The sequence below is a fragment of the Plodia interpunctella genome, chromosome 1 (genome assembly GCF_027563975.2).
Source record: "Plodia interpunctella isolate USDA-ARS_2022_Savannah chromosome 1, ilPloInte3.2, whole genome shotgun sequence".
NCBI classification, from domain to species: Eukaryota; Metazoa; Arthropoda; class Insecta; order Lepidoptera; family Pyralidae; genus Plodia; species Plodia interpunctella.
Window position 1 is genome coordinate 11,606,276 of NC_071294.1, and position 21,782 is coordinate 11,628,057.

A 21,782-nucleotide genomic window follows, 5' to 3' on the forward strand; every position below is an offset into this window, starting at 1 on the left:
TAATGAGACAAAGTACAATTTAACTATGTAACCCGGTAAGCTTTAAACTAATGTTATTTCTTATTACGAAGTAAATCGTCATATTAGTCTAAAATTACAATTTGCAAAAATATATCTTCATTAACAAATATGTCTATTATCTGTGGTCCCACCATTGAGACGAGTGAGCAAAAATGACTAGATAATTAGGTGCTCCTAACTATTTTTAGAAATGCGAGAATATTTCCACAGATGGCGTTACAAAACTTTTTCGAGAACTTCTAGCAAACCCGCTCACACCATTGGTAGCCTATGTCAGAGTACGGAAGCTGGTAATTTATGTTAGAGTGCGGAAGCTAGCTAAAGTGGGGTAAGTCTTCAGTCTCAGCAGCTCCAGTTCGGTCTGTAACAACACAATGGTGGTGTGGTTGGCCTGCACCTCGCGGATCAGAGCGCTGCGCTGGACCAGTATCTCCATTCTGAAATAAACATTTTATGGTGTACGATATAAACTATAATTATGGAGGGCTTTATGCCAAAGTCATTCTATTCACCCTTCGTGTACCTGGATATGGGCAAACCGACCGAATACGTAGCGAACAATGCCATTCCCTCCCGGTTCTGGCAGAAGGGCTAAACAGAATGGTTTAACTACTAAGAAGACCGTGCGAAGTGGAAAATAAAAAGTAGGACACTGTAACTGTACTCTTAATGGCTGAGAAAGGAACTAAACTTTTTATATATTATTAGAAAGAAAAAAAAAACATTGTAAGAAACAATAACGGTAAGCCGATCTGGCATGATAGGGACCAACACTGTTCAAATGAGTTTCTTTCGGCATTTCTTCTCAGCAGTGGTCGTTCCGAAATGCCAGTAGTTTGTAGCTTGTGAGAAATAACTATAAATATAAAGATTGACGAGAAAAAGTGCCTGTGAAGGTCTAATTTCTGAATAAATGATTTGAATTTGAATTTGAACCGGGAAAGCACTCTGGTGAGAGTATACCTGGGCTCCCAGCTATTCGTAAAATGGGCAGGACCAGGCTTATAAGAAACGATGGAAAGTGGAGAAAAAATGAAGCGAGTTTTTGTTAGTAAAATTCAAAAAAGGCGTCATTATGATTCATTCAGGGCCAGCAACATACGATACGGTGTTGCAGCGTTTTTAGGCCGCGGTGACCACGCACCATCAGGTGGGCCGCATGCTTGCGCTTGTTCAGTATTACCTATAACTAAAAAAATAACGTATTTGTCTATAGTATCCCACCTGCTTTTAATAATCCGCCTCTTGCGTATGGGGTCCAACGGGTCCTCGTTGAGTCGTTTCTCGGAAACCTTTACATTGAGGCTGGCGATCACCTTCTCCAGCTGAGCCTGAAGAGTCTCCACCGCCGCTACTTTCACCTGAATAACAGTTTTTCTTCTTTATTCTAAATAAATAAATATACGAGTATCCGGACAAACCACACAGATTGAGTTAGCCCGAAAGTAAGTTCGTGACTTGTGCTATGGGATACTAACTCAACGCTACTACATTTTATAACAAATACATATATAGATAAACATCCAAGACCCGGGCCAATCAGAAAAAGATCATTTTCCATCATGACCCGACCGGGGATCGAACCCGGGACTTTACCACTGCGCCACCGAGGTCGTCGTATTCTAGTTTTAAACAACACTCAACTCAAAATATTTTTAGAGTTATAGCCGGGTACGAAAAGAGATAAGCATAGCGTCATGTGCTTGTTTATATACAGGTAAATATAAATAAGCACATGACAAGGATACGCACGCAAAAGTGTTCCGTACGGAGTGACCAATCTTGCCAACTGCAGGTTATTACGAATCTGGTTCCACTCGTTATAAACCAGGTAAAAATACCGGTAAATAGAGCTCTGAACTCTAAGCCCGTGACACAACCAGAGTAACTGATAGCTGTTAATCATGTACAGCAAGGTACCTATGAAGCAATTACCTCTATAGAGAGAGATATATCTGCAATCGATCGGTGGTCTTACCTGCAACTCCTCGACCCTCTGTATCTGGTCAGTCAGCACCTTGTTGATGGACAGTTTGGTAGCTTCCATCTCTTTCTCCATGCGCAAGAAGTCCATCTCGTCGGTGTAGCCTTTCGCTTTGTTTCTCAAATAATATTGCAGCTCTTTAGGAATCTGTAAATATCCAACAATAATAATTATTATTAATAATTTAAATTTGGTATAAACCCGGAAATTGCTACTGCTAATGCTACGATGATAGTTACTTAGCTAATTGTTGTTTAAAATGTTAACGAATAAATTAATTATGAACTAGAATATATAGAAGTCCCGCAGAGCCGGTTCGCTCTGCAGTCCTTCCTGACAACAACAACGTGGTCGATCACTTCCACATAATTTTCACATAGGTTCAAATTTAGAAATTAAAATTTGCTCATATTGTTTGCTGTAAAATATTGAAATGCTAATTTTTGTTTGGATTGCCTGCTTTCTGCCGGTGATGTTAGGGCAGCGTTTCTCCGTCGTGCTCCGTTCCGTCGACGCAGCACGTTGCCGCTCCGTTATTTTACATGGGTTTAGACATTGTACATTGTAGAGGACAATTTATCAATGGGACCGCACTCTATCTTTACCTTGAGCCGCCTGTAGGAGTACAGCTCCTGGTCCATGTGCCGCAGCTTCATCTTCATCTGCGCGTGCTCCCACTCCTTGCTGAGGATGCCCTTGCGGAACTCCATCTGTTTGCGCATCATGCGCAACTTCATCTCGCCCACTTTCTGACGGTAAAAAAAATTATTATTTTTAATCATCATCATATCGAGTGTGATATCGCTAAAACTGGTATCAGAATTTATTCAAATCGCCGAAAGACTTTTACGACTTCTAGGGACCACCATGTACCGCTACATGGTGGTCCCTAGAAGTCGTAATAGGGGTATTAATAATCGTCGGCATAGGGGCATACCTGCCCCCATGCCCCTACATCAGACTACCGTCTGATACACACTAGTGAACTACCTATTTATTAATCTAAAATAATCAAATTCCATGTACTTAAACTGTGTGACTAACCAACGTAACCAATAGCTAAATCATTATACGTCAGTTGTTGAAGTTCTGTGATGTCTTTACCAGAATGAGATTGTTGATCGCTTCGATGTCTTCCTTGAGGATAAGCGTGGCATCGTCGAAGTCCGACATGTGTCCTGTCGTAACGATTTCCACTTGTCCGGCTGGCAGCACCAGCTGTTGGTTTCAATACAATTCAGTTAAAAACCCACATTATAAGACCCACTTGTGATAATTTGATGTGTTTGAAGAAAAGAGTGCGGTGAAGTTTGTTGTGACGCGTCTTCTTCATTTTCACTTTCTAAGTCGGCAGTAGGGTTTTAGTAAACTTTAGATGTCCAAATTTTAATAAAGATACCAGTAACCCTGTATATGAAATTCAATATTTCAGTGTAGTAGTGTTAGCAGCTACGGACCTGCACACTGCGGTTCCTGGCCATGAACTCCACGTGGTCGCGGTGCTGCGCGATGTTGGCGTGCGTCTCCGCCAGCAGCTGGCGCCGCGCCTGCACCGCGGCCTGCCACCCGCTCCCCGCGCTCTCCACGTACGCCAGCTCTTGGACTATGGCGCGCATCTGTGTCCACACTTGCTTTTAACAATGTGTCCCTAATTCTCTCTCTGTCATATTTGCATGTTTTAAGTGATATAACGAGGGTAGGTCACATAAACAGCAAAGTAACTAAGTAGTTTAATTCATGATAAGAGCTAACTGGCTTACAGGTGGCCTACAAAATTAATGTAGTCCACTATGTCTAAAAATTGTGCAATGGATAATTGAAAAAAATCTACAAGTCAACTTGGGGCAAAAATACATTTTTTGTATGTATGTATGTTTTCTCTCTATCTTGCGCAAGCTCCGACCAGTTCTTTAGATAGAGCAGCCCAGCAGTGGGACAATAAGGGTTTGTAAAAAAACTGTATGTTTGTTTGTAACGCTATAACTTTCGAACCGTTGATCTGATTTTGATGAAATTTAATTTGAAGTATGTAGGATCTGTTAATAGAATTTTTAAGTTCGTGGGGCATCAAAATCGGTTGAGTCGTTTTTGAAATATTCACAATTGTGTTCGCGAGGTCTAAGTTAGCAGCGCACAACTAGTTTTATTATATCAACATCCTATAGACATAGGCTAGTGGTTAATTTTGGCTCTCAAGAGGTTTTCGAATCCAAAACGTTGAGAACCCGAAAACATGGATTATTGAGTGAAAAGAATAACATAATCAAATTCTGAACCATCTTACGCGAATTTCATTTTCGATCTTGGTGCGCCGCAGCTTACACATGGAGATCCAGAGCGGCTCGTCCATCACTGGCGGCATGTTGCTTATCAGATCCAGTTGCTCCACTCTGTTCACCACAACAATTGTTTAATACCTATGTAACTACTTGCTTATATAGTAACATAGATGTATTAAATACATACTATGTATAGTAAGTAAACTACTTAATTAATATCTTATACAAACAAAGACAAGAAAATCTTCAGTTTTCGAACATTAATGAAAAATCGTGTAAATTCGAATAAATCGATAAAAAAACCATAAGCCGCATTCGCAAATATCAGCGGGGATGACAGTTCACTTGAAAATGGTCACCTTGATCTAACGAACTTTTTCAATTGGGAATTTGCACTAAAGTATAAGTCTGTGGTGTATGTGTAATTTGCATCAAACCTAAAAAAAAATTTGAAAATCGATTAACTACTATGAATATCTTTATCTGCCTGCCGGTTCCCAACCTACATTGATTTTAAAAATAAGATCAGCTGCACAGAACTAATTCCTGTATCTCTGTTTGTTATAAGGTACGAACAAAATGGAAAATCAATTTGCGATGTTACATTGATATAGCTGCAGAAGAACACAATGCCACACGTCGCACAGACCCCTTTCTTAAAGCCAGCAGACCTTTGCCACCGTGAGCGGAGCTGTGAACAACAGCAAGTTGTAAATAAATTGCAGTAGACGTTACCCTTTGAAGTAGTCGACGCAATCGACGTGCAGCATCTGAGGCCGCACCCCGGTCAGCACCGCCGTGGCCAGCTCGTACAGCACCAGCGGCGTCATCGTCACGCGCTGGTGCCATTTGGGCCGCTTCCTACAGATCAACTTCAAACGTCACTACGAAATACGAGATTTTATGGGACAGCCCTATTACCGACCGTGATCTAGTGAACGGATATTAATTTTATATATAATCTGACAATGTGCTGTTGCAAGGTTAGAGAGAAAGAACGGTAGAATCTATATGTGCTTCCGTCACAAAACCTAGCAGTCCTTGATATTGATGATGATACTGTGGAAGCTGATATGCGTGAATTAGGAGCTATCGATTTGCGAATTAAGATGCGCAGAATGGTGTTCTCTCGTGAGGAGACCAAGATCCACTTTAGGGTCACCGATCCAGCAGAATAAGTCAATAGTTAATTTTAACTATAGCAAAATAACCCTAGAGACCTTAGCTTCATTAATCGTAGGAAATAGTAATTTTACAAAGAAGCACTAACTTGTAGAACTTGAAGCACTGATCGACGATGATGGGCGAGAGATCAGCGAAGTGATTCTTGAAGGTCCTCTCCATCAGCTTGTCCTTCTGTGCGAGCGCCTCGTACGCGGCGTTACAGTCGTCCGCCTGCTCGTTGATGATCACTTGCTCTTGTGATAGGGTCTCCACTTCGCTTTCCAATAGTTTTATTAGCCCTCTATCGATGAGGCACATGCAAAATGTTATTCAAAGTCGATAAGAAACTTAGTACAAATGTACTACTTCTATTTCGGTAGAAATTGTAATAGGGACTAACTATACACATTATACATAATTGTTGACTAAGTGGTAACAGCCCGTCTATTCTATTAGTCCCATTGAGTTGCCCCATTGTCTTTGAAAGAATTTAGTAACGTGATCATACTGTTGACTATTGACAAGTTAAATGTGTTTAATTGCGCGAAGCTTTAAGTTACGAATGATTAAAAGATAGTGAGTTGTTGATTATTTGTTTTGTGACTACCTATTTTATAAAAAGTTAAAAAATACCGCATCTCGTCGAGTTTCTCATCATCTTCGACGCGGTCAAGATTAGTGCGGCGCAGACGCATCAAGTTCAAATTTTCTTGACCAATTACCGAGTCTACTGCTAATTTCATAAGCCACGTTTCTTTCACCTGAAAATATAGAAAAAAAATCTTTGAAAATTCAGCTGTTTACTGGCCGTTTCTTTGGGCGTCAAACTTTCTATTGTTTTTTATCAAAGACTTTATTTCTGACGCCTCACACGACATGCGCGGGAATAAATATAATGATCCTATCCTAGAGCGGGAACCACACACCAAATAAGTGTTTTAATAGACTCACCCTCTGATTAAACTTGACGACACCTTCATTGAGCACCTGGGATAACTTAGCATACTCCGCATGCAGCATCTTGCGGTACTTGTCGCGCTCTTCATTGCGGAAGGCCACCTTCGCCTCGTAATCGAATACGAAACGGAGGTCGTCTTCATTGAAATGCTCTGGGTCTTTCTCCAGCTGTTGGACAGATAGAAAATTAATCTGATGTCAATCATTTAATTAATTTCTAAGTATTTTATTTCATATCAAGTAAAGATTATAGCATTGATGTTTTTTGTCTATTTAAATAAAAAATCTTTGGCTTTGGTGACCTTATAAATAATAACAACAATAACCTTGTATTAAACAAGGTATCTCTGATCGCAATGAATAGCACTTCGTACTTACCATACACTGCGGCATCGGAACCGGTTTCTTGATCTCCTCGTGCCATAGCTTCTCCAAAACCCCATCCATCATCTCAATGAGGGCGCGTTCCTTGAAATCATCCTTGGGTTTAGGCTCCGGGGGCGGAATCACCACTTGACTCGGGCTGATATAGGGTTCGATACTGCACTATTGTGGCATAGGTAAAAAAATATGATAAATTACATTTTCTTTTTAGACACCTTTATTTCGATATGGATGATCCAGACTGGGTAGCACACGACACGACCACAGAAAATATTGCATATTACATAGAAAATTATGCAAATAATGGTACAAGAAATAAAAAAAAAAACTATATGACTAAAGTTGTAGACTTCCTATTGTCTGATACCGGTATAACGATTATTTATTTGGAATCTGAAAACATATTGTGAAAACTGTTGTGTAAAAAGGGGATGACTTCGAAGCAATTTAAAGAAGTTATCTAACCTCTTCAGGCTCCACTTTGATAAGTTTCTCGGGTTGCTCCTCTTGCCGCCATTGGGGATCGCGGATGTCCTGTACCAGATGGTGGAAGCTGCCCCGCAAATCCGATAATTTGTTCAGCTCTGGTAAATAAGTATAGTTAATATATATGTAATGCGAAAGCTGACTGAAAGAGATCGCTTTAGCGATAACTGACCGCTTTTGTGCCTTTTTTTGTATTTGATATATTATTTTCTGTTATTTGGTGCAATACCTTCGACTATAAACCGCAGCCTGGCATTGCGTTCCTCCACCAGGGCAACTTCACGCTTCTTCAGGCTCATGAGTTCATCGAACTGCTTGTTGAACCACAGCCTCATGTTCTGGACGTTTAGCTACAACAAAACACAAAACATTTGAACTCTCAATAATTCATCTCGATGGATTAATATAGAACTTTTTGTCAAATACAAATGTTTTATTATATATTTACATAAATTCGTATTCATTTAGAAATCACGTACCAAGTTTGATTATACACGCATGAATTTAAACTATAATAATAATAGGTATGTATAGTCGGCACTGTTTGGTCTACGATATACTGAAAGACTATATTTTTTTGTTTGTGCCAAAATAAATGAAAGAATAAATAAACAAAGGTATCCTTGAAAACCAATGCAACGCAAAGTGGAAAACGCGACGCCTCGCGTTCTTCAATATGTAAAATGACACTGCACAAAGGCAGGTACTCACCTTAACAAACTGCTGAAGAAAATGCATATGCAAGAAACTGTAGGACAGCAGCTGCGGGATCATATACGTTGGGATGTTGATATAGTTATGGGCCCCAGTACCACTGAGCACGTAAGGGTTGGCGACCATTTCCTCTTCATCCTCTGCTTTGTCTGCTATCTGTCCCTGACTATGGAAACTCATCGTCGACGGCCGAACCTCTTTTAGATTCGACTTCTGTGAGGTCGTTGATGTCACCGACATCCTGGCCATATGTGACCTGCAAGAGAATTCTGCCTGTTATTTACGCGTTAATAAGCATATCTCGTTCTCTCTCTTTCATCAGAGCGTTTTCCCGGTTCCTTGCTTGTTAACCGTTGGGCGTTGGAGCTTAATTTTTGTCATCGGCTTCCATAGTTCTAAAACCATTTCTATCATCCTTGACATCGAGCCGCACTTCTTGTGTTTACCTTTTTATTATTATTACTTTTACACGATTTAATGCGTATCGATTGTCTCCATCATCACACATCAAACAATTAGTTAACATGAAATAATTTATTAGTTAGGTAGAAAGTTGTGGTTTGCAACAATAACTTATTTGTGAAACAAACATATTTAATGAAACTGAAGATGGCTGTATGACTTTACAACCCACCTTATCAATTGATCAAATTGAACGAGTTTCCTCGTCCTTCAAAAATTTGCTATGTCTAAATAAAATGAGCTGATTACAAATTTACAAAGCTCCTACACTGTATGATATCCGTGAAAATCGAAACCGTAGCGAGTTTTAATAAAAGTCAGCGCCATCTATGGTCGGCGATATGAAGTTCATATGCAATAGAAATAAATTCAGGTAGAGGGCGAATAACAATTTCAACCTATTTACGGGTGAAACATTGTAAATCTATCAATTGTGTTGGAATTCTTTACGTTAATTGTAATGAATGACCATTGATGAATAAAGTTGGATAATATACTAAAATGTAAGTGTCCAACTGACGTTGTTTTCGTGGCGTCTAGGCTGGCCCGTGTGACTTCTTCCCAGGGCTTGAACAGATCTTCATCGTTCTCCATCTCGACGTCTCTCATGGCCTCGCCCTGCTGCAGCTCGGGCCAGCGATCGCGTTGTGTTGGCAACACTGCATAGTTTTCTACCTGAACATAGCGGGGCGGGATTTTACTCCCAATTCTTTGTATAATTTGGTCTATTCTTTCGTGATGTTATATCCACAATATGGGAAAATTACTGGATCATTAGAATTATTATTTAGAGATATGCCGGGAAAAGGCCTCCCTCCGGTATTTTTCATTCTTTAATTTTTTTCTACATTTTCTTTTTAATTTTCCATGAGAATGAGCACTTCCGAAAATATTTATTAAAAAACTTTTACAACCTGCAACTGGAAAATAAGTATGTTTTTCCTTGGCTAGTTCTAAATAAATCATAAAAGCTCATTTATTATATGGTCCACTGCGTATAAGACAAATACTCAGTTTATCTTATAAGATAATATCTTCTCTTGACGAACTTTAACTTTAATCCACGCTGGAGAAGAAGCACCTTTTTAAACCCCGACGCAAAAAGAGGGGTGTTATAGGTTTAACGTCTGTCTGTGCATCGTAGCTCCCAAACGGATGAACCGATTTTCGTTTTTTCTTTTGTGTCATAGATAATTTTATCCTGAGTGTTCTTAGCCTTGTTTCATGAAAATCGGTTCAGTCTTTCAAAAGTTGTAGCGAAATGAATGTGGAAAGTCGGGGTTTTTTTAATTACTTATAGGATGAAAATGAGCAAGCGAGTCACATGATGGGAACTGGGAAGTAATCACCGCTGATAGAAAAATTGCAACACTAGGACGGGGGTACACTTACGTAGCATGGAAATTTATATATATTTAAATCCTTTGCTTTGAGGTGAGAAAAACTTAAAATATTGCCCACATCCAAACATGTTGCACCTACCTGGTAATGAGAGAAAATGGCGAAGAGTTTGACTCTCGGTGTGAGCATGGTATCCCAGCAAGTCTTTTTGATCCACGCGGTCACCTTGTCCTGGGCGCGGATCAGCGCTTCTGTGCTCAAGCGGATCTCTTCTCGCTCGCGTTCAGCCTGGAGAATTTCATAAGTAGGTACTGCATTTTGAAGTATTCATTCATCATCATTGGCTATTTCAATATCACTAGCATTTGATCATTGGCCTTTCATATGAATGGCTTACAAAGATGGGTCAATTCAGTCATATGTGATCTACATTGGTTGATTTTACGACTGAAAATTTAATTGATTGCGCGAGCTCGCAAGGAGCGTGAGATTATATACATTTTGGTCACCTAACTCGGGACTGATAAAGGCGAAACATAAACTTTTCTTGACGTCCACCACTGTGTAGTGGTCAGGTCACCTCACCCGGACTCCATGGGCAAAGCCCGTCCGCCATGTGGAAGTCATTCCGCTGGCTAGTATTCGTTTACTTGTCCGCCTTTCTCGTCTTGGGTGTGTCTGTGGTCGCTTCTGTGTTTGTGTGACTAGATGCACTAGTGTGACTAGTGTGTGTAATTAGATACAGGTCTAAACTTGTATCTAATACGTGGCATACTCACACAAACACAGATGTGCATATATTTATTTACCTCCTTGATCCTTTCCTTTTTCCTCTCCAAATGTAAGTTGAACTCCGACAAGGACAGCTGATGCAGCGGTCGCACCTGGAGGTTCTCCTCCAGAAGGGCGACCACCCTCTCCTGCACGGATTCGAAGCTGCGGACGAGCTCCTGCCGTTGTTTCTGGTAGTCTATTGTTTCTTCATGAACCTTCTTGTCTTCTTGTAAATCGAGGTAGTTCTCTGAAAAACAAAAGGTAGTTAAGTAGTATACATATAATGGAAAAAACATATACACGTTTACATACAGAGCTGGGTTTTATCAGGCGGAATAAACCAGACGATGTAATCGTCTTATAAGTACGATGTTTCTCAACACACACGAATATAGCTTTAATGCCGGCTTCATACTATTCGCGAACAGTTGGCCAAACTGGCGGATTCGGTATACATTTTTATTACATAAGAGAGGTAAATAAAAGCACTCGTACAAACTATTATATAATGTAAAATTTTATCGAATTAAACACCTAGTGCCGTGAAGTTTGAAACTGTGTTGAACAATACTTGAAGAAATAAGTAAAAAAGAAAAACTGCCCAGAAAGCCGAAATAAACTACTTACTACACAAAATTGCTGTCAGCTATCATTGAATTCCAACTTACTATCCTTCACCCCGATGATATTAACAATATTCTGGCTGCGATCGAACAGCTTCATGTTAGGCGTCGTATGCACAGCGTCGGTCGCCAGCTCGTGGCTCCCGCCGTACAGGTAGGTGATGGCCACGGTGTGGTTCCCGTTCATGCTCGCCACGTAAGTCAGGTCTGTGTTAACGGCCGCGTGCTGGATGCCGGACTCGTAGCGATGGCTCACCACTAGCTTCAGGTCTGTGAAGGTAAACTACGATTGACGATGGCAAAAAACGCTTCGTTGGATAATTTCTAGATCTATAACTGGATCACTTCAATGTCAACATCAAGTTAACACGAATGCAGGAGTTTGACCACTCGGACTCGGAACTGATCAGTAGATGTCATTTGAGGGGGAACTATAGCAGTCCCAATGGCAAATACTGATCATCGTAAAACATTAACCATACTGTCAAATTGCATGTGTTGAGTATGTTAAATTTTATATAGTTTGATTAACGATAATGGATGGTATAATATAACGATGTACTGATTTCATATTTCAAAATATGGTATCAAATATTCTACCTACTAATCTAAAAAATTGAAATATTTCCTTGCAGCAAAAAATTGTTACTAGACAAGTAAGACCTCTAGTTGCATAGTTACTTATATTATAACATAATGAAGATTCTTTGGAAACTTTCTTAGATGATACAAACCATATTCTACAGGCGCATCAGGCGTTCGCAGTATGACAGTTCCGTCATAGGCAAATGTCAGGAAGGCGGACTGGTTGAAATAGCCGTTGAAATACTTAATGCTGTGCCCGGTGTCTATGATAGGGCCCATCTTCACGGACACTGTGATGCCTTTCTGCAAGTTCGATAGGATTTGAACACTTAATCTTGTTACGTAATCTTCATTACCTATATACTCAATCAATCAAACCACAGACCTCTCAAGAGCAAAATTGCCATCAATTTTGTAACAAGAGGGAAGCGGTAACAAAGGAGTTGCCTACAATTCCTACAACACGGAGTATTTACCTGATGTGAAATTTACCTCTATTAAGTCACCTTGTTTTCAAGTATAAAACTATAATGCATTGTATATACGAGTATCTATTATAACTATGTCTTCTATTTATTTTTAATGTAATATGCTTAACAGATAATTAACATTTAGCTCATTAGCGACTGATACAAACGTCTCCAGCCAGTCTGAGCACATGGTACTGCTTGGATAAGTGCGGGATGGCCAGCATGGTGTCCTTGGTGCTGAGCGGCAGCAGCCGAGCGTACGGCCCCTGCATCTTGCCAGCGAATTTGTTGTCTTTACCGGTGTCTGCGTCGATGCAGATTATGCGCTCACCTATAATTGTATGACGAGTAAAGAAGCAGAAATAATTTTTAATTTATTTAGTCGAGAAGGCCAAGAGTAGGTATCTAGGTACCTATAATTTTTAATTTATTTCGATAGACTCATTAGAAAGCAACAAATAAACTAGCTATGAAGAAATAAGATTGTCTAGGCAATAAAGAAAAAAAGCTGATAAAGGTAAAATTAAAAAAAAAATCTGTTATTTTTGTGTTTGCAAAATATAAAGATGTCGTGCATACCGATCGCGTATTTGTCTGAGAACAACACGAGGCTGAAAGATCGCATGGTGTCGCCAACCTTCATCAGGAAGCAGTCCGCCAATCCGCGGCCCAGCTCCGCGTACCGGACTAGATTCAGCTTGTAATTTTCTGTTAGCTAAAGCAAAGATCAGCACAAACTAATGTTAAGTAGCTACACAATGCTTATGAATGGTAAAAGAGTATAGTTGGTTGAAAGGTTCTTACTCAAATATAATGAAAAAATAAGTGCCTAACTGTTCGAATATTCCAACTTTTCAAAAAACACTTCGTTGGATAATTTCTAGATCTATAACTGGATCACTTCAATGTCAACATCAAGTTAGCACGAATGCAGGAGTTTGGCCACTCGGACTCGGAACTGATCAGTAGATGTCATTTGAGGGGAGGAACGATAGCAGTCCCAATGGCGAATACTGGTCATTAACCATACTGTCATACAAATTGCATGTGTTGAGTATGTTATATTGTTAGATTAACGATAATGGATGGTATAATATAACGATGTACTGATTTCATATTTCAAAATATGGTATCAATTATTCTACCTACCTACCTATCTGAAAAATTAAAATATTTCCTTGGCACTTTAATGAAGGTAATAGGTACACCAGATTATATAATCTGGTGTACCCATTAGCTTCATCATCGATAAATCTATTTACTTTGCCACCACGGTAATATTACTGTGGTGGCAAAGCGATAAATTTATAAATAGATTTAGCGATCTTAAAAATGTTTCCAAACCCCCTCACCTTGTAGATAAATATATGTCCCGCCGACATAGCGGCAGCCATGAATTCCCTGCCAGTCGGGGAAAACGTGACTTGCGATACGATCTGATGCGTGAGACATACGTTGGCGACCTTGGTCAAGGTACCATCTTCAGCTGAAAACTTCAGGATAGCCAAGCCATAGTTCATTCTGACTTCTCCAAAGACTGCTAGCAGTGGTTCTGTTGGGCTCGCTTGGAAACTCACATCTTCTGCGTGGACGTATTGCATCGCAATCTGGATGATTTCATTTTATAATTACACATATATTCATTGTCATAATTATATTATTGTTAATTTGTTAATCGGAGAGAGTTTCAGTATAGGTCTCACTTCTGAATAATTGATCTTGAAAACTCTTACCAGTTTAGCTGACAGAGTCTCATAAATGCAAATTATCCCTGTGTCGTTTATCGTCGCTATGTGAGTGAAATCTGGTGCAATTAGTTGGATCTTCTTGATGTTTCTGAAAAAAAAAAGTGTAAGAATATATCTCAAGTTAACAATGGTACCTCCTTACTCGATGGCAATTCTACTTTATGATGTGCTTGATCGATTAAAGCGGGAATCATAAAATTAATCAGGTAACCCTAAGTCTCTTCGAACACGATAAATGTAATCACATAAAAGTTCTCTGTTTCTTTCGCACTTGGAGAATAATTTACCTTTGCTTAAAGGCGAAAAACTTGACCTTCAGCTTCTCCTCAGACTCCCCGGAGATCTTGTACACGCACCCGTTGAGGGTCCACATGGCGGCCACGTCTGAGAAGGAGTTGGACAATAGCCGCACCACTTCATCATTAGGAGTGAAATCCCACACAACCTTCCAGGTGCGCTCGTCTTTCTTCAGAGACTGTTGAATTGAAATTCATTTAGCTTAAAGGTACAAAGTATTAGTAGTAGTAAAAATGTGTGACTCGTATAAAGTAGTGACGAAAAATCAGGCAGGACAGGAGAAGATTGATAGGAAGTCATCTAAAATAGTGGTTCTAACCACTATTTTAGATGACTTCCTGTCAACTTTAGTTTACCAATTTGAGCTTAAGTAATCACCACGATTAACTGATTGGAGTAACTGATACTCACCCGTAAACAATTGTCAGGGCCGTAAATAAGGACACCGTTGCCAAATGAGCATATAGAAGGTTTGAATGTGCCTTTCAGTTCACTGTTCCACTCCAGACTTGACACCATGCCGATACCGTCTGATAAGATCTGGAAATAATGCGAAACTAAATATTAAATAACAGAGGTAATTGATATATCATCTGACAGTCCGTGGGGTTCACCACTACCTGGTCATTTAGGTGGACACTGAAGTGGTGGACTGAGATAAAATTGTCGAGCGCTGTTTTACTTTTATCGCCTGCCCATTCTTCAATTTTAAACAACAGATATGCACATCTGCTTTCATGCAAGTTCATTTTACAAATATCTTTAATCTCGGGTCAATTTAAAACCAGGCCTTTGGATTCACATTACTGTACTAGGTACAGCTTCGTCGGCCATTGATCTTAGATACAGTCTGTCAAGAAAGTGAATAAAACGAATTTTTAACGAACAAAATTTTATGCTCTTCCATTACCAAAATGGTCAGATTGGTTCATAAACATGTATAGTTGCCAGCTGACGAGACAGCGTTCTCTTTTATTTTCTCCACTTTCTTGACAGACTGTACGGGAGAGCTTCATTCGTGAAGTACTCACTGCATACAAATTAGAGTTAGGGTCGATAGCATACAGTTGACCCTCGGCGCTCCAACAAGTCCCAACGAATGGGGGATCGGAGACCTCCCAGCCAGTGACCTCCTTCTTCTCCCTCTTCATGATCAGGCACGTCTTGAAGCACTGAGCCACCTCCCACACGATGAGACCTTCGCCGTAACACTGACACAGCAACATGTGGGTTCTACTTGACCTAGAGACACGTCATTTTGTTAGATTCTAAAGTCTCTAATCTACACACTGACGCCGAACTCAGACAGACGCGAATAAACGTAGGTAGAGCGTTTTTCGAAAGTTTTTTGAGTGACTTTCAACAAATAAACAAACTTACTTTCGCGTTTATAACATTAGTTAGGATAAGGATTAGGTACATGTAGATCTGGCTGCGGCGGATGATGCCGGTGGGGACGTAGAGAAGGCGTTGCGTCGTGCGCCAGCTCCACACTGTCAGCGCGTACTTTGGGAATCCACTGAACCCTACCACCAGGTCGCAGTCCATCATGCACAGGCCCTTATATCTGATTATATCTGGATCTGTAAGAGGACATTAAAACTTTGACACTATTTAAAGTACGGTTTACGTGGACTTAAACATGTAAATTGATTACTACTGTTATCTCTGGTCTCTGGTAGTAATTTTTCAATTTCTATCAGGGAATTGGTTCAATACTCTGCAAGTAGATGCGAAAGATATTTTTTAGGTACCTTCATTTGAAATCAAATTCGTCACTTTTTACCAGCTTTTTGTATGTCTATTCGCATGGAATCTTGGAAGTCAATTTAGAAAGTAAATATCTTCAACCGATTGAGCTGAATTTTTTTACACACGTTTAGTTTGGATGATAATGAATTCTTATGATATAAGTATATATATAACCTTGATGCACCAAAACGGCTCCAGACTTGGGAACTCCTCAACGGCTTACTGCATGGATGTGGTTTTATTTGTCACACATTGAATGCAATAAGATTTCTCTGATATCAATAAAAGCTTGAGTCAAAAATTACATTTTTGTAAAAAACTTATTGATATGCATATTTTTCATTTTTATTGTGCTTGACGCCATAACTGACTGATGTCTCCCGTTGCTCTTAGGAGAGACTTAGGGACTAAGAAAATCCTGAGGCTGATGGCTCCGCTAGGGGAGTCATCATGAGACACTTGGGGCCGAAATGAAGTAACCAACGTATAGGTTAAAAAATAGCACCTTCGTTCAAAAGTTTCACGTACCTTTAAGTTCAGCGATAATGTGAAAAGATGGATAATTCATAACTAATATCCTCGGATATCTCACTTTCTCGGCAAATGCAAACACACTCGTCTTGTGACCTAAAAGAAAATAAATCAGTATATGAATAGCGAAATTAGGAAAGCAGACTGGACTCCGACGCTGCTTTGATTATCAAATGAGAAAGAGAGAGAGATACTGTAGAATGATAGCATGTTAAACATCCCATAATTATTTGTCAATGAAGTCTTTGTGTTTTGTTTTAGTTCATAATAATGAAACCGATAAGCTAAAAAAGTGTACCTGTAAAATAACGCCTGCTTATTTTCATGGGCAAATATACTCCGGAGTGAAATTGAATGTACAATTTTAGAAATCTATGGGCAAGACTGGCTGTAATAGTTCATACCGGCTATAACATCGACTCCATCGCCACAGTCTTCATTATTCGCAACGTAAACTACCTCAGTGCTTTGCTTAAAGTTGAAGAAAGTGATGTAAACATCATGCGCAACCGCAAACACATCTCGACCCACGAACGTCATGGCATTCAGCCTTTGCGGAATCACCCATCTGAAAAATCGAACATTGGATTGACACATGCATGTCACATGTATGATACAATCTATTATTGGATACAATGTATAGACAGACATCCTGCTTTTACTTAGGAAGACCAAATAAGAGAAGAATAATAAACGAATTATCCGTATACACAATACATTTATGTATTTAGGTATGTGGACGTAAAAACGTCTTTATGGAAATGTGTGGAAAGACTTTAATCGCCGCAATGAACCACCGCGCACCGACCGGAAGCTCTTTAAAAATACCTAAACCTACCCTTCACGTACCTTACTTTTGGATGGATCTCAAAATCATTTTCACTAGTTACCCCTTCATAAGTAGAAAGTCGTCGTTCACTCATTCTTAATATTTTAATTAACTTAAAGTAATATTTAATTTATATATCCATTAGTAGGTATTCACAGCTATTTATTGTTATCTTAGCAACTTCAAACAATATAAAATCACACACGGCAACAAGGGTTGGCGGCAGTTTTCAAAAAAAGGTTTTTTATCGGGAAAATATTAATATTTTATAAGACAAATGTATAGTTAGTATTAAATCTTTAGATAATATTTTGAAATTATTTTAAATAAAATGTATAAGTTTGGGTACATATGTACCTAATTTATTATCCAGGCATTAACTTCCTTAATTTGAAAACGATATGAGAGGGAAATAATTTCGTAAAAGAACCCTGTAGGTTTCGTTACACGTATGGAGTCTATGTTGATAAGCAGCGTTGTGAATGTTTTATTACTGTAGAAATAATGTATGTAATCCCAATGAAATTACAAATTTCTTTATTTATACATACCTACTTAAACTTTATTATTGGTAAGTAGGTACTTTTATTATGGAGAAATTTATATAAGTAGAATGAAACAAGAAGGGTAATGAATATTTTGTTGTTCAGTTTCCGATAAGATCGACGATATGGGCGGATTGTATAACGGAACACATTCTGAGTTATGTCAAAAAGCGAACTCCATCTGAAGGGAAATAAAAATAAATTGATAAAAAGAACACAATAAAATTTTAAGCGAAATGTGTATTGTGGTGTTACTAAAACCACGCTACAACAGTATAAAATGTAAAAATTATTGAAACCATTATTTTGCAAACATGTAAGTTGGTGTGACGTCGATTTTCCCAGTATTTATTTTCTATATTGTGTTAAATTTGTGTTTTTGATGTTTTAATGGCCTTTGTGTATAGGGAGATGAATAAAACCGGGCCCGTGGAGGGTCCGGAGGCGCTGGGATGGAATACAACATCGATAGATTTTGCGGAGATAACTATGGATTCAAACTTTGCTCTACTGCTTGTGTCGCTTTGCTCTGCTGTCCTGTGGATCGTGTACATCACATATTACAACAGCCGAGTCCTCGGATACATACTCACGAGGCTCATCAACAAGTTCTACTTCCAGGATGAGAACTTCAAGATAGGTGGGTGACCCCATTACTAATTAACATTACTCTATTGTATAGTGCTAATGACTGTTGCTCGAATTCATAATACTGTGTTTGAGAAATATTTTACTAATTAAATTGATATCTTTATGATAATAATGAATCAAAGAATCCTTTGTTTAAATTTTTTACTATTAATGACATAACATGGATATAAATTCATAAGACAATGTTTTGGAATTGACTACTTAATGCTAAATGTTTAGGATTTGACTGATCAAGTTCATTGCTGCTGCACAAGGTTGAATGCTTAACAATGGCTCTGAAAAAGTTAATAGCTAAAAATATTATTATTTGGAGCAATTAAAGCAACAACAAAAATTGGGAAAAAACTTCCCTGTACATTATTTTCCAGCCTTTATTATTTAGTATTATTAGTCGTATTTTATGTATCATATTTAAAAATTCTAATGTTTTTAAGAGTAATAATTTTGTTTTCCAGGATCCTTCACCCTCAATGCGCTCTCCGGAAAGATAATGTTTAGGGATATTGTATACATAAACTATGATTACACTCTGCGCATACAGGATGGATACTTGATATTCAGATGGTGGCGCTCATATGTACCCAAGGATGTATCTGAAGGTAATTTTGACAATAATAGTCTTTATTGTGAAACATACACATAAAAAAAGACTTAGGTACTAAGTGTGTGCATTCATCACGATAGGCAACAACTAAGTGTTATTGTGAAAATGCCCAGCACTGATTTTCAGCCGTTGCTTGCCCACTGTGGGTGGTGCTACGACCAATACAATACATTAAAATATAATATACGTAAACAACAGAGATAAAAGCACAGACAAAAAAAAACCAGTGAATTTATAATGTCTTAAATTCTCAAGAATTTTCCCAAATATTTTTTTTTGCGAAACAAAAAAACAAACGAAAAACAAACACAATCTTTTTCTGATTGGCCCGGGTCTTGGATATTTATCTATATATGTATTTGTTATAAAATATAGTATCGTTGAGTTAGCATCCCATAACACAAGTCTCGAACTTACTTTGGGGCTAGCTCAATCTGTGTGATTTGTCCTAATATAAAAAAAATAAAATAAAATAAAAATTTGTATCATCATTATTTGCCTTACCTTTTCCCATTATCTGAGGTTGGTCCGGAATATCTTTTCCCTCCACAATTTTCTATACTCTCTCCTCATACACTCATATAAATTCCGTTACACAATCCATTCAGCTCATTTTAGGTGTTCTTCTCCCCTTATCCATCAGCCTTTACTTATACATTATAAATACATATTAACTGTTATTTGACTGTCCAAACTGAAAAATTTGGTATCCAAATTAAAATCATATTAGATTTGGATTCATGTAGACTGTTATGATATGATTTGTAGGAAAATATACATAGCCAGATCGCTGGATATGAACATGCTACAAGCTTTTAAGATACAGTATGTGTCATATATTTGTAACATGTTTGTATTAGACCACAAACGAAACTACAAGTAAAATAAAATTTGACAGGTGTAATACAACACAAGCCATAGCAGAACTCTACAGGCTTTGTAAAAGAATAACAAATAAAAAAAAATACCTCTACCATCCTCTTGACAGGTCAAGATCAAATCAAAGTCATGGTCGATTGTGAAGGCCACCAAACTGGAATAAAATTTAAATGTTATGTTTTGTATACTTAATTTAATTTGTGATTTATATGTTATCTAGATCGCTATTATATTTTGAAATTCTGGCAATCAAATGAAAGAATATTTTCCCATTTTTGTAAGTAGTTCAAGGGAGGACTGTGGTCGCACCCTAGTAGAGGACCACTCCAAATCCTCCCGTGGATATCGTACGAGGTGACCAACACATGCTTTAACAGCTGTTAGGCAACAATAGCATCCCCAAAGAGGGTAGACGTCAGGCAGGCAGTTGGTTATTAAAGCATAGCCATATCATCAAAATGTAATAGTTGATTTTTTTACATTAATCCTGCGAGTATGAGAGAAAGAGTTTAGTTTGAGTAAAAGTTTTAGACAAATTGTTTCTTCTGTATGTTTTAGTAACTAAAAATAGTGACATCATTTTCATTTAAAAAAATGTATTTAAAAAAATATGTATGAACTAGTTGTTGCCCGTGACTTCGCCCAAATTTCCCACGGGAACAGTTATTTTCCCGGATGAGAGGTAGATACCCTATGTCCTTTTCTTCAATCTACACGTATGCAAAAATTCAAGAAGATTGGTAGAGCGTGAACAGGTAACAAATAAACAAAGTTTTGCATTTATAATATTAGTTAGGATTAGGCCAGTAGTAGGACCTATAATATTGATGTACATCATCTGTAACAGCTGCTGTAATAAGAAGGCTGGCAAGCTTCTCAATCTGTCTATGTCCATTTGCATTAATCTTTTTCAAAAGTCATGGTTTTATCAAACACTATTACAGCTGATACACTTCCTATGAAATTTATTAAGTTATCAGTGATATCAATCAGTGTATGATAGTATTAGATTCGGCTTATCAAACCGTTTGTAGCATTTATAACATATTTGTGCCATGATAATGCAGTGCATTTAGTACATATGATGATAATGGAAGAAATAAACAAGAAGTTGTAACATTTTCCTGTCCTGTATGTTTGTTTAGCACATGACTTTATTTCAAGGCATACACATCGAAACTTGTATTTGTTTCTACAGCTTAAAAAAATAAAAATTAGGTACATTCCTCAAGAATCTTTTATTTATAACTGAACATATAATTCGATTACTTATATGAACCAGCAGCAAAGTCATTCTTACACTAGTTGAATAGGTTTAGTGACTACATCAAAGAGAATGTGTGCTCCGTATTACATTATACATATTTATTAGTACCAGGCTGTGTTGACTCATTAGATGATAACCAATGCATGAATCATTTTGAAGTTCTGATTGAATAAAAATAACAATGCAATTGAAATATCATGCATGCTATACTAAACATAAGTAGATATATGTACGATTAATTTGTGTGTGTGAACAGAACTGGGGGCTTACAATCATCTCTTAACGCGATTCACTTTACGACCTAAACTGAACAGCATCGCAAATTCGTACCATCGATTTAATTTTTTTGCATGAATGCGATTAATTTTAGGTGCCTAAATTGAACTGAGTTGCATTGGAATCGTTCTGTAAAAGTCGATGGTAGGCCTGCTGGTA

General features: G+C 38.2%; 2 protein-coding genes across 11 annotated transcripts in view; one reads left to right on the forward strand and one right to left on the reverse strand.

The window, feature by feature from the left end:
• Positions 1–4: 4 nt before the first annotated feature.
• On the reverse strand, positions 5–20,234 carry LOC128672875 (uncharacterized protein). Of its 2 annotated transcripts, XM_053750376.2 has the most exons (32): positions 20,170–20,234; positions 19,706–19,895; positions 16,977–17,140; positions 16,570–16,668; positions 15,710–15,872; positions 15,321–15,531; positions 14,701–14,829; positions 14,280–14,467; positions 13,978–14,080; positions 13,597–13,851; positions 12,824–12,959; positions 12,412–12,575; positions 11,924–12,077; positions 11,235–11,459; positions 10,602–10,813; positions 9,930–10,080; positions 8,972–9,122; positions 7,987–8,245; positions 7,505–7,625; positions 7,255–7,373; positions 6,784–6,951; positions 6,400–6,573; positions 6,082–6,209; positions 5,555–5,749; positions 5,020–5,145; positions 4,290–4,395; positions 3,463–3,621; positions 3,110–3,223; positions 2,611–2,754; positions 2,000–2,152; positions 1,246–1,382; positions 7–458 (listed from the first exon to the last, which is right to left on the reverse strand). In XM_053750376.2, the coding sequence occupies exons 3-32, from the start codon at positions 17,110–17,112 to the stop codon at positions 317–319; spliced, it is 4,722 nt and encodes a 1,573-aa protein (XP_053606351.1). In that variant the 5' UTR covers positions 17,113–17,140; positions 19,706–19,895; positions 20,170–20,234; the 3' UTR covers positions 7–316. The 2 variants fall into 2 exon arrangements, with proteins under 2 accessions (XP_053606342.1, XP_053606351.1); XM_053750367.2 differs by lacking the exons at positions 19,706–19,895; positions 20,170–20,234 and adding an exon at positions 17,422–17,586 and having other exon boundaries at positions 5–458.
• tweek overlaps positions 18,077–21,782 on the forward strand; it is a 56,401-nt gene continuing 52,695 nt past the window's right edge. For all 9 annotated transcript variants that reach the window (XM_053750289.1, XM_053750308.1, XM_053750316.1 and 6 more), the window contains exons 1-3: positions 18,077–18,262; positions 18,354–18,586; positions 19,053–19,196. In XM_053750289.1, coding sequence (XP_053606264.1) covers positions 18,261–18,262; positions 18,354–18,586; positions 19,053–19,196 — 379 coding nt within the window. In that variant the 5' untranslated portion in view covers positions 18,077–18,260. The remainder of the gene's footprint in view (positions 18,263–18,353; positions 18,587–19,052; positions 19,197–21,782) is intronic.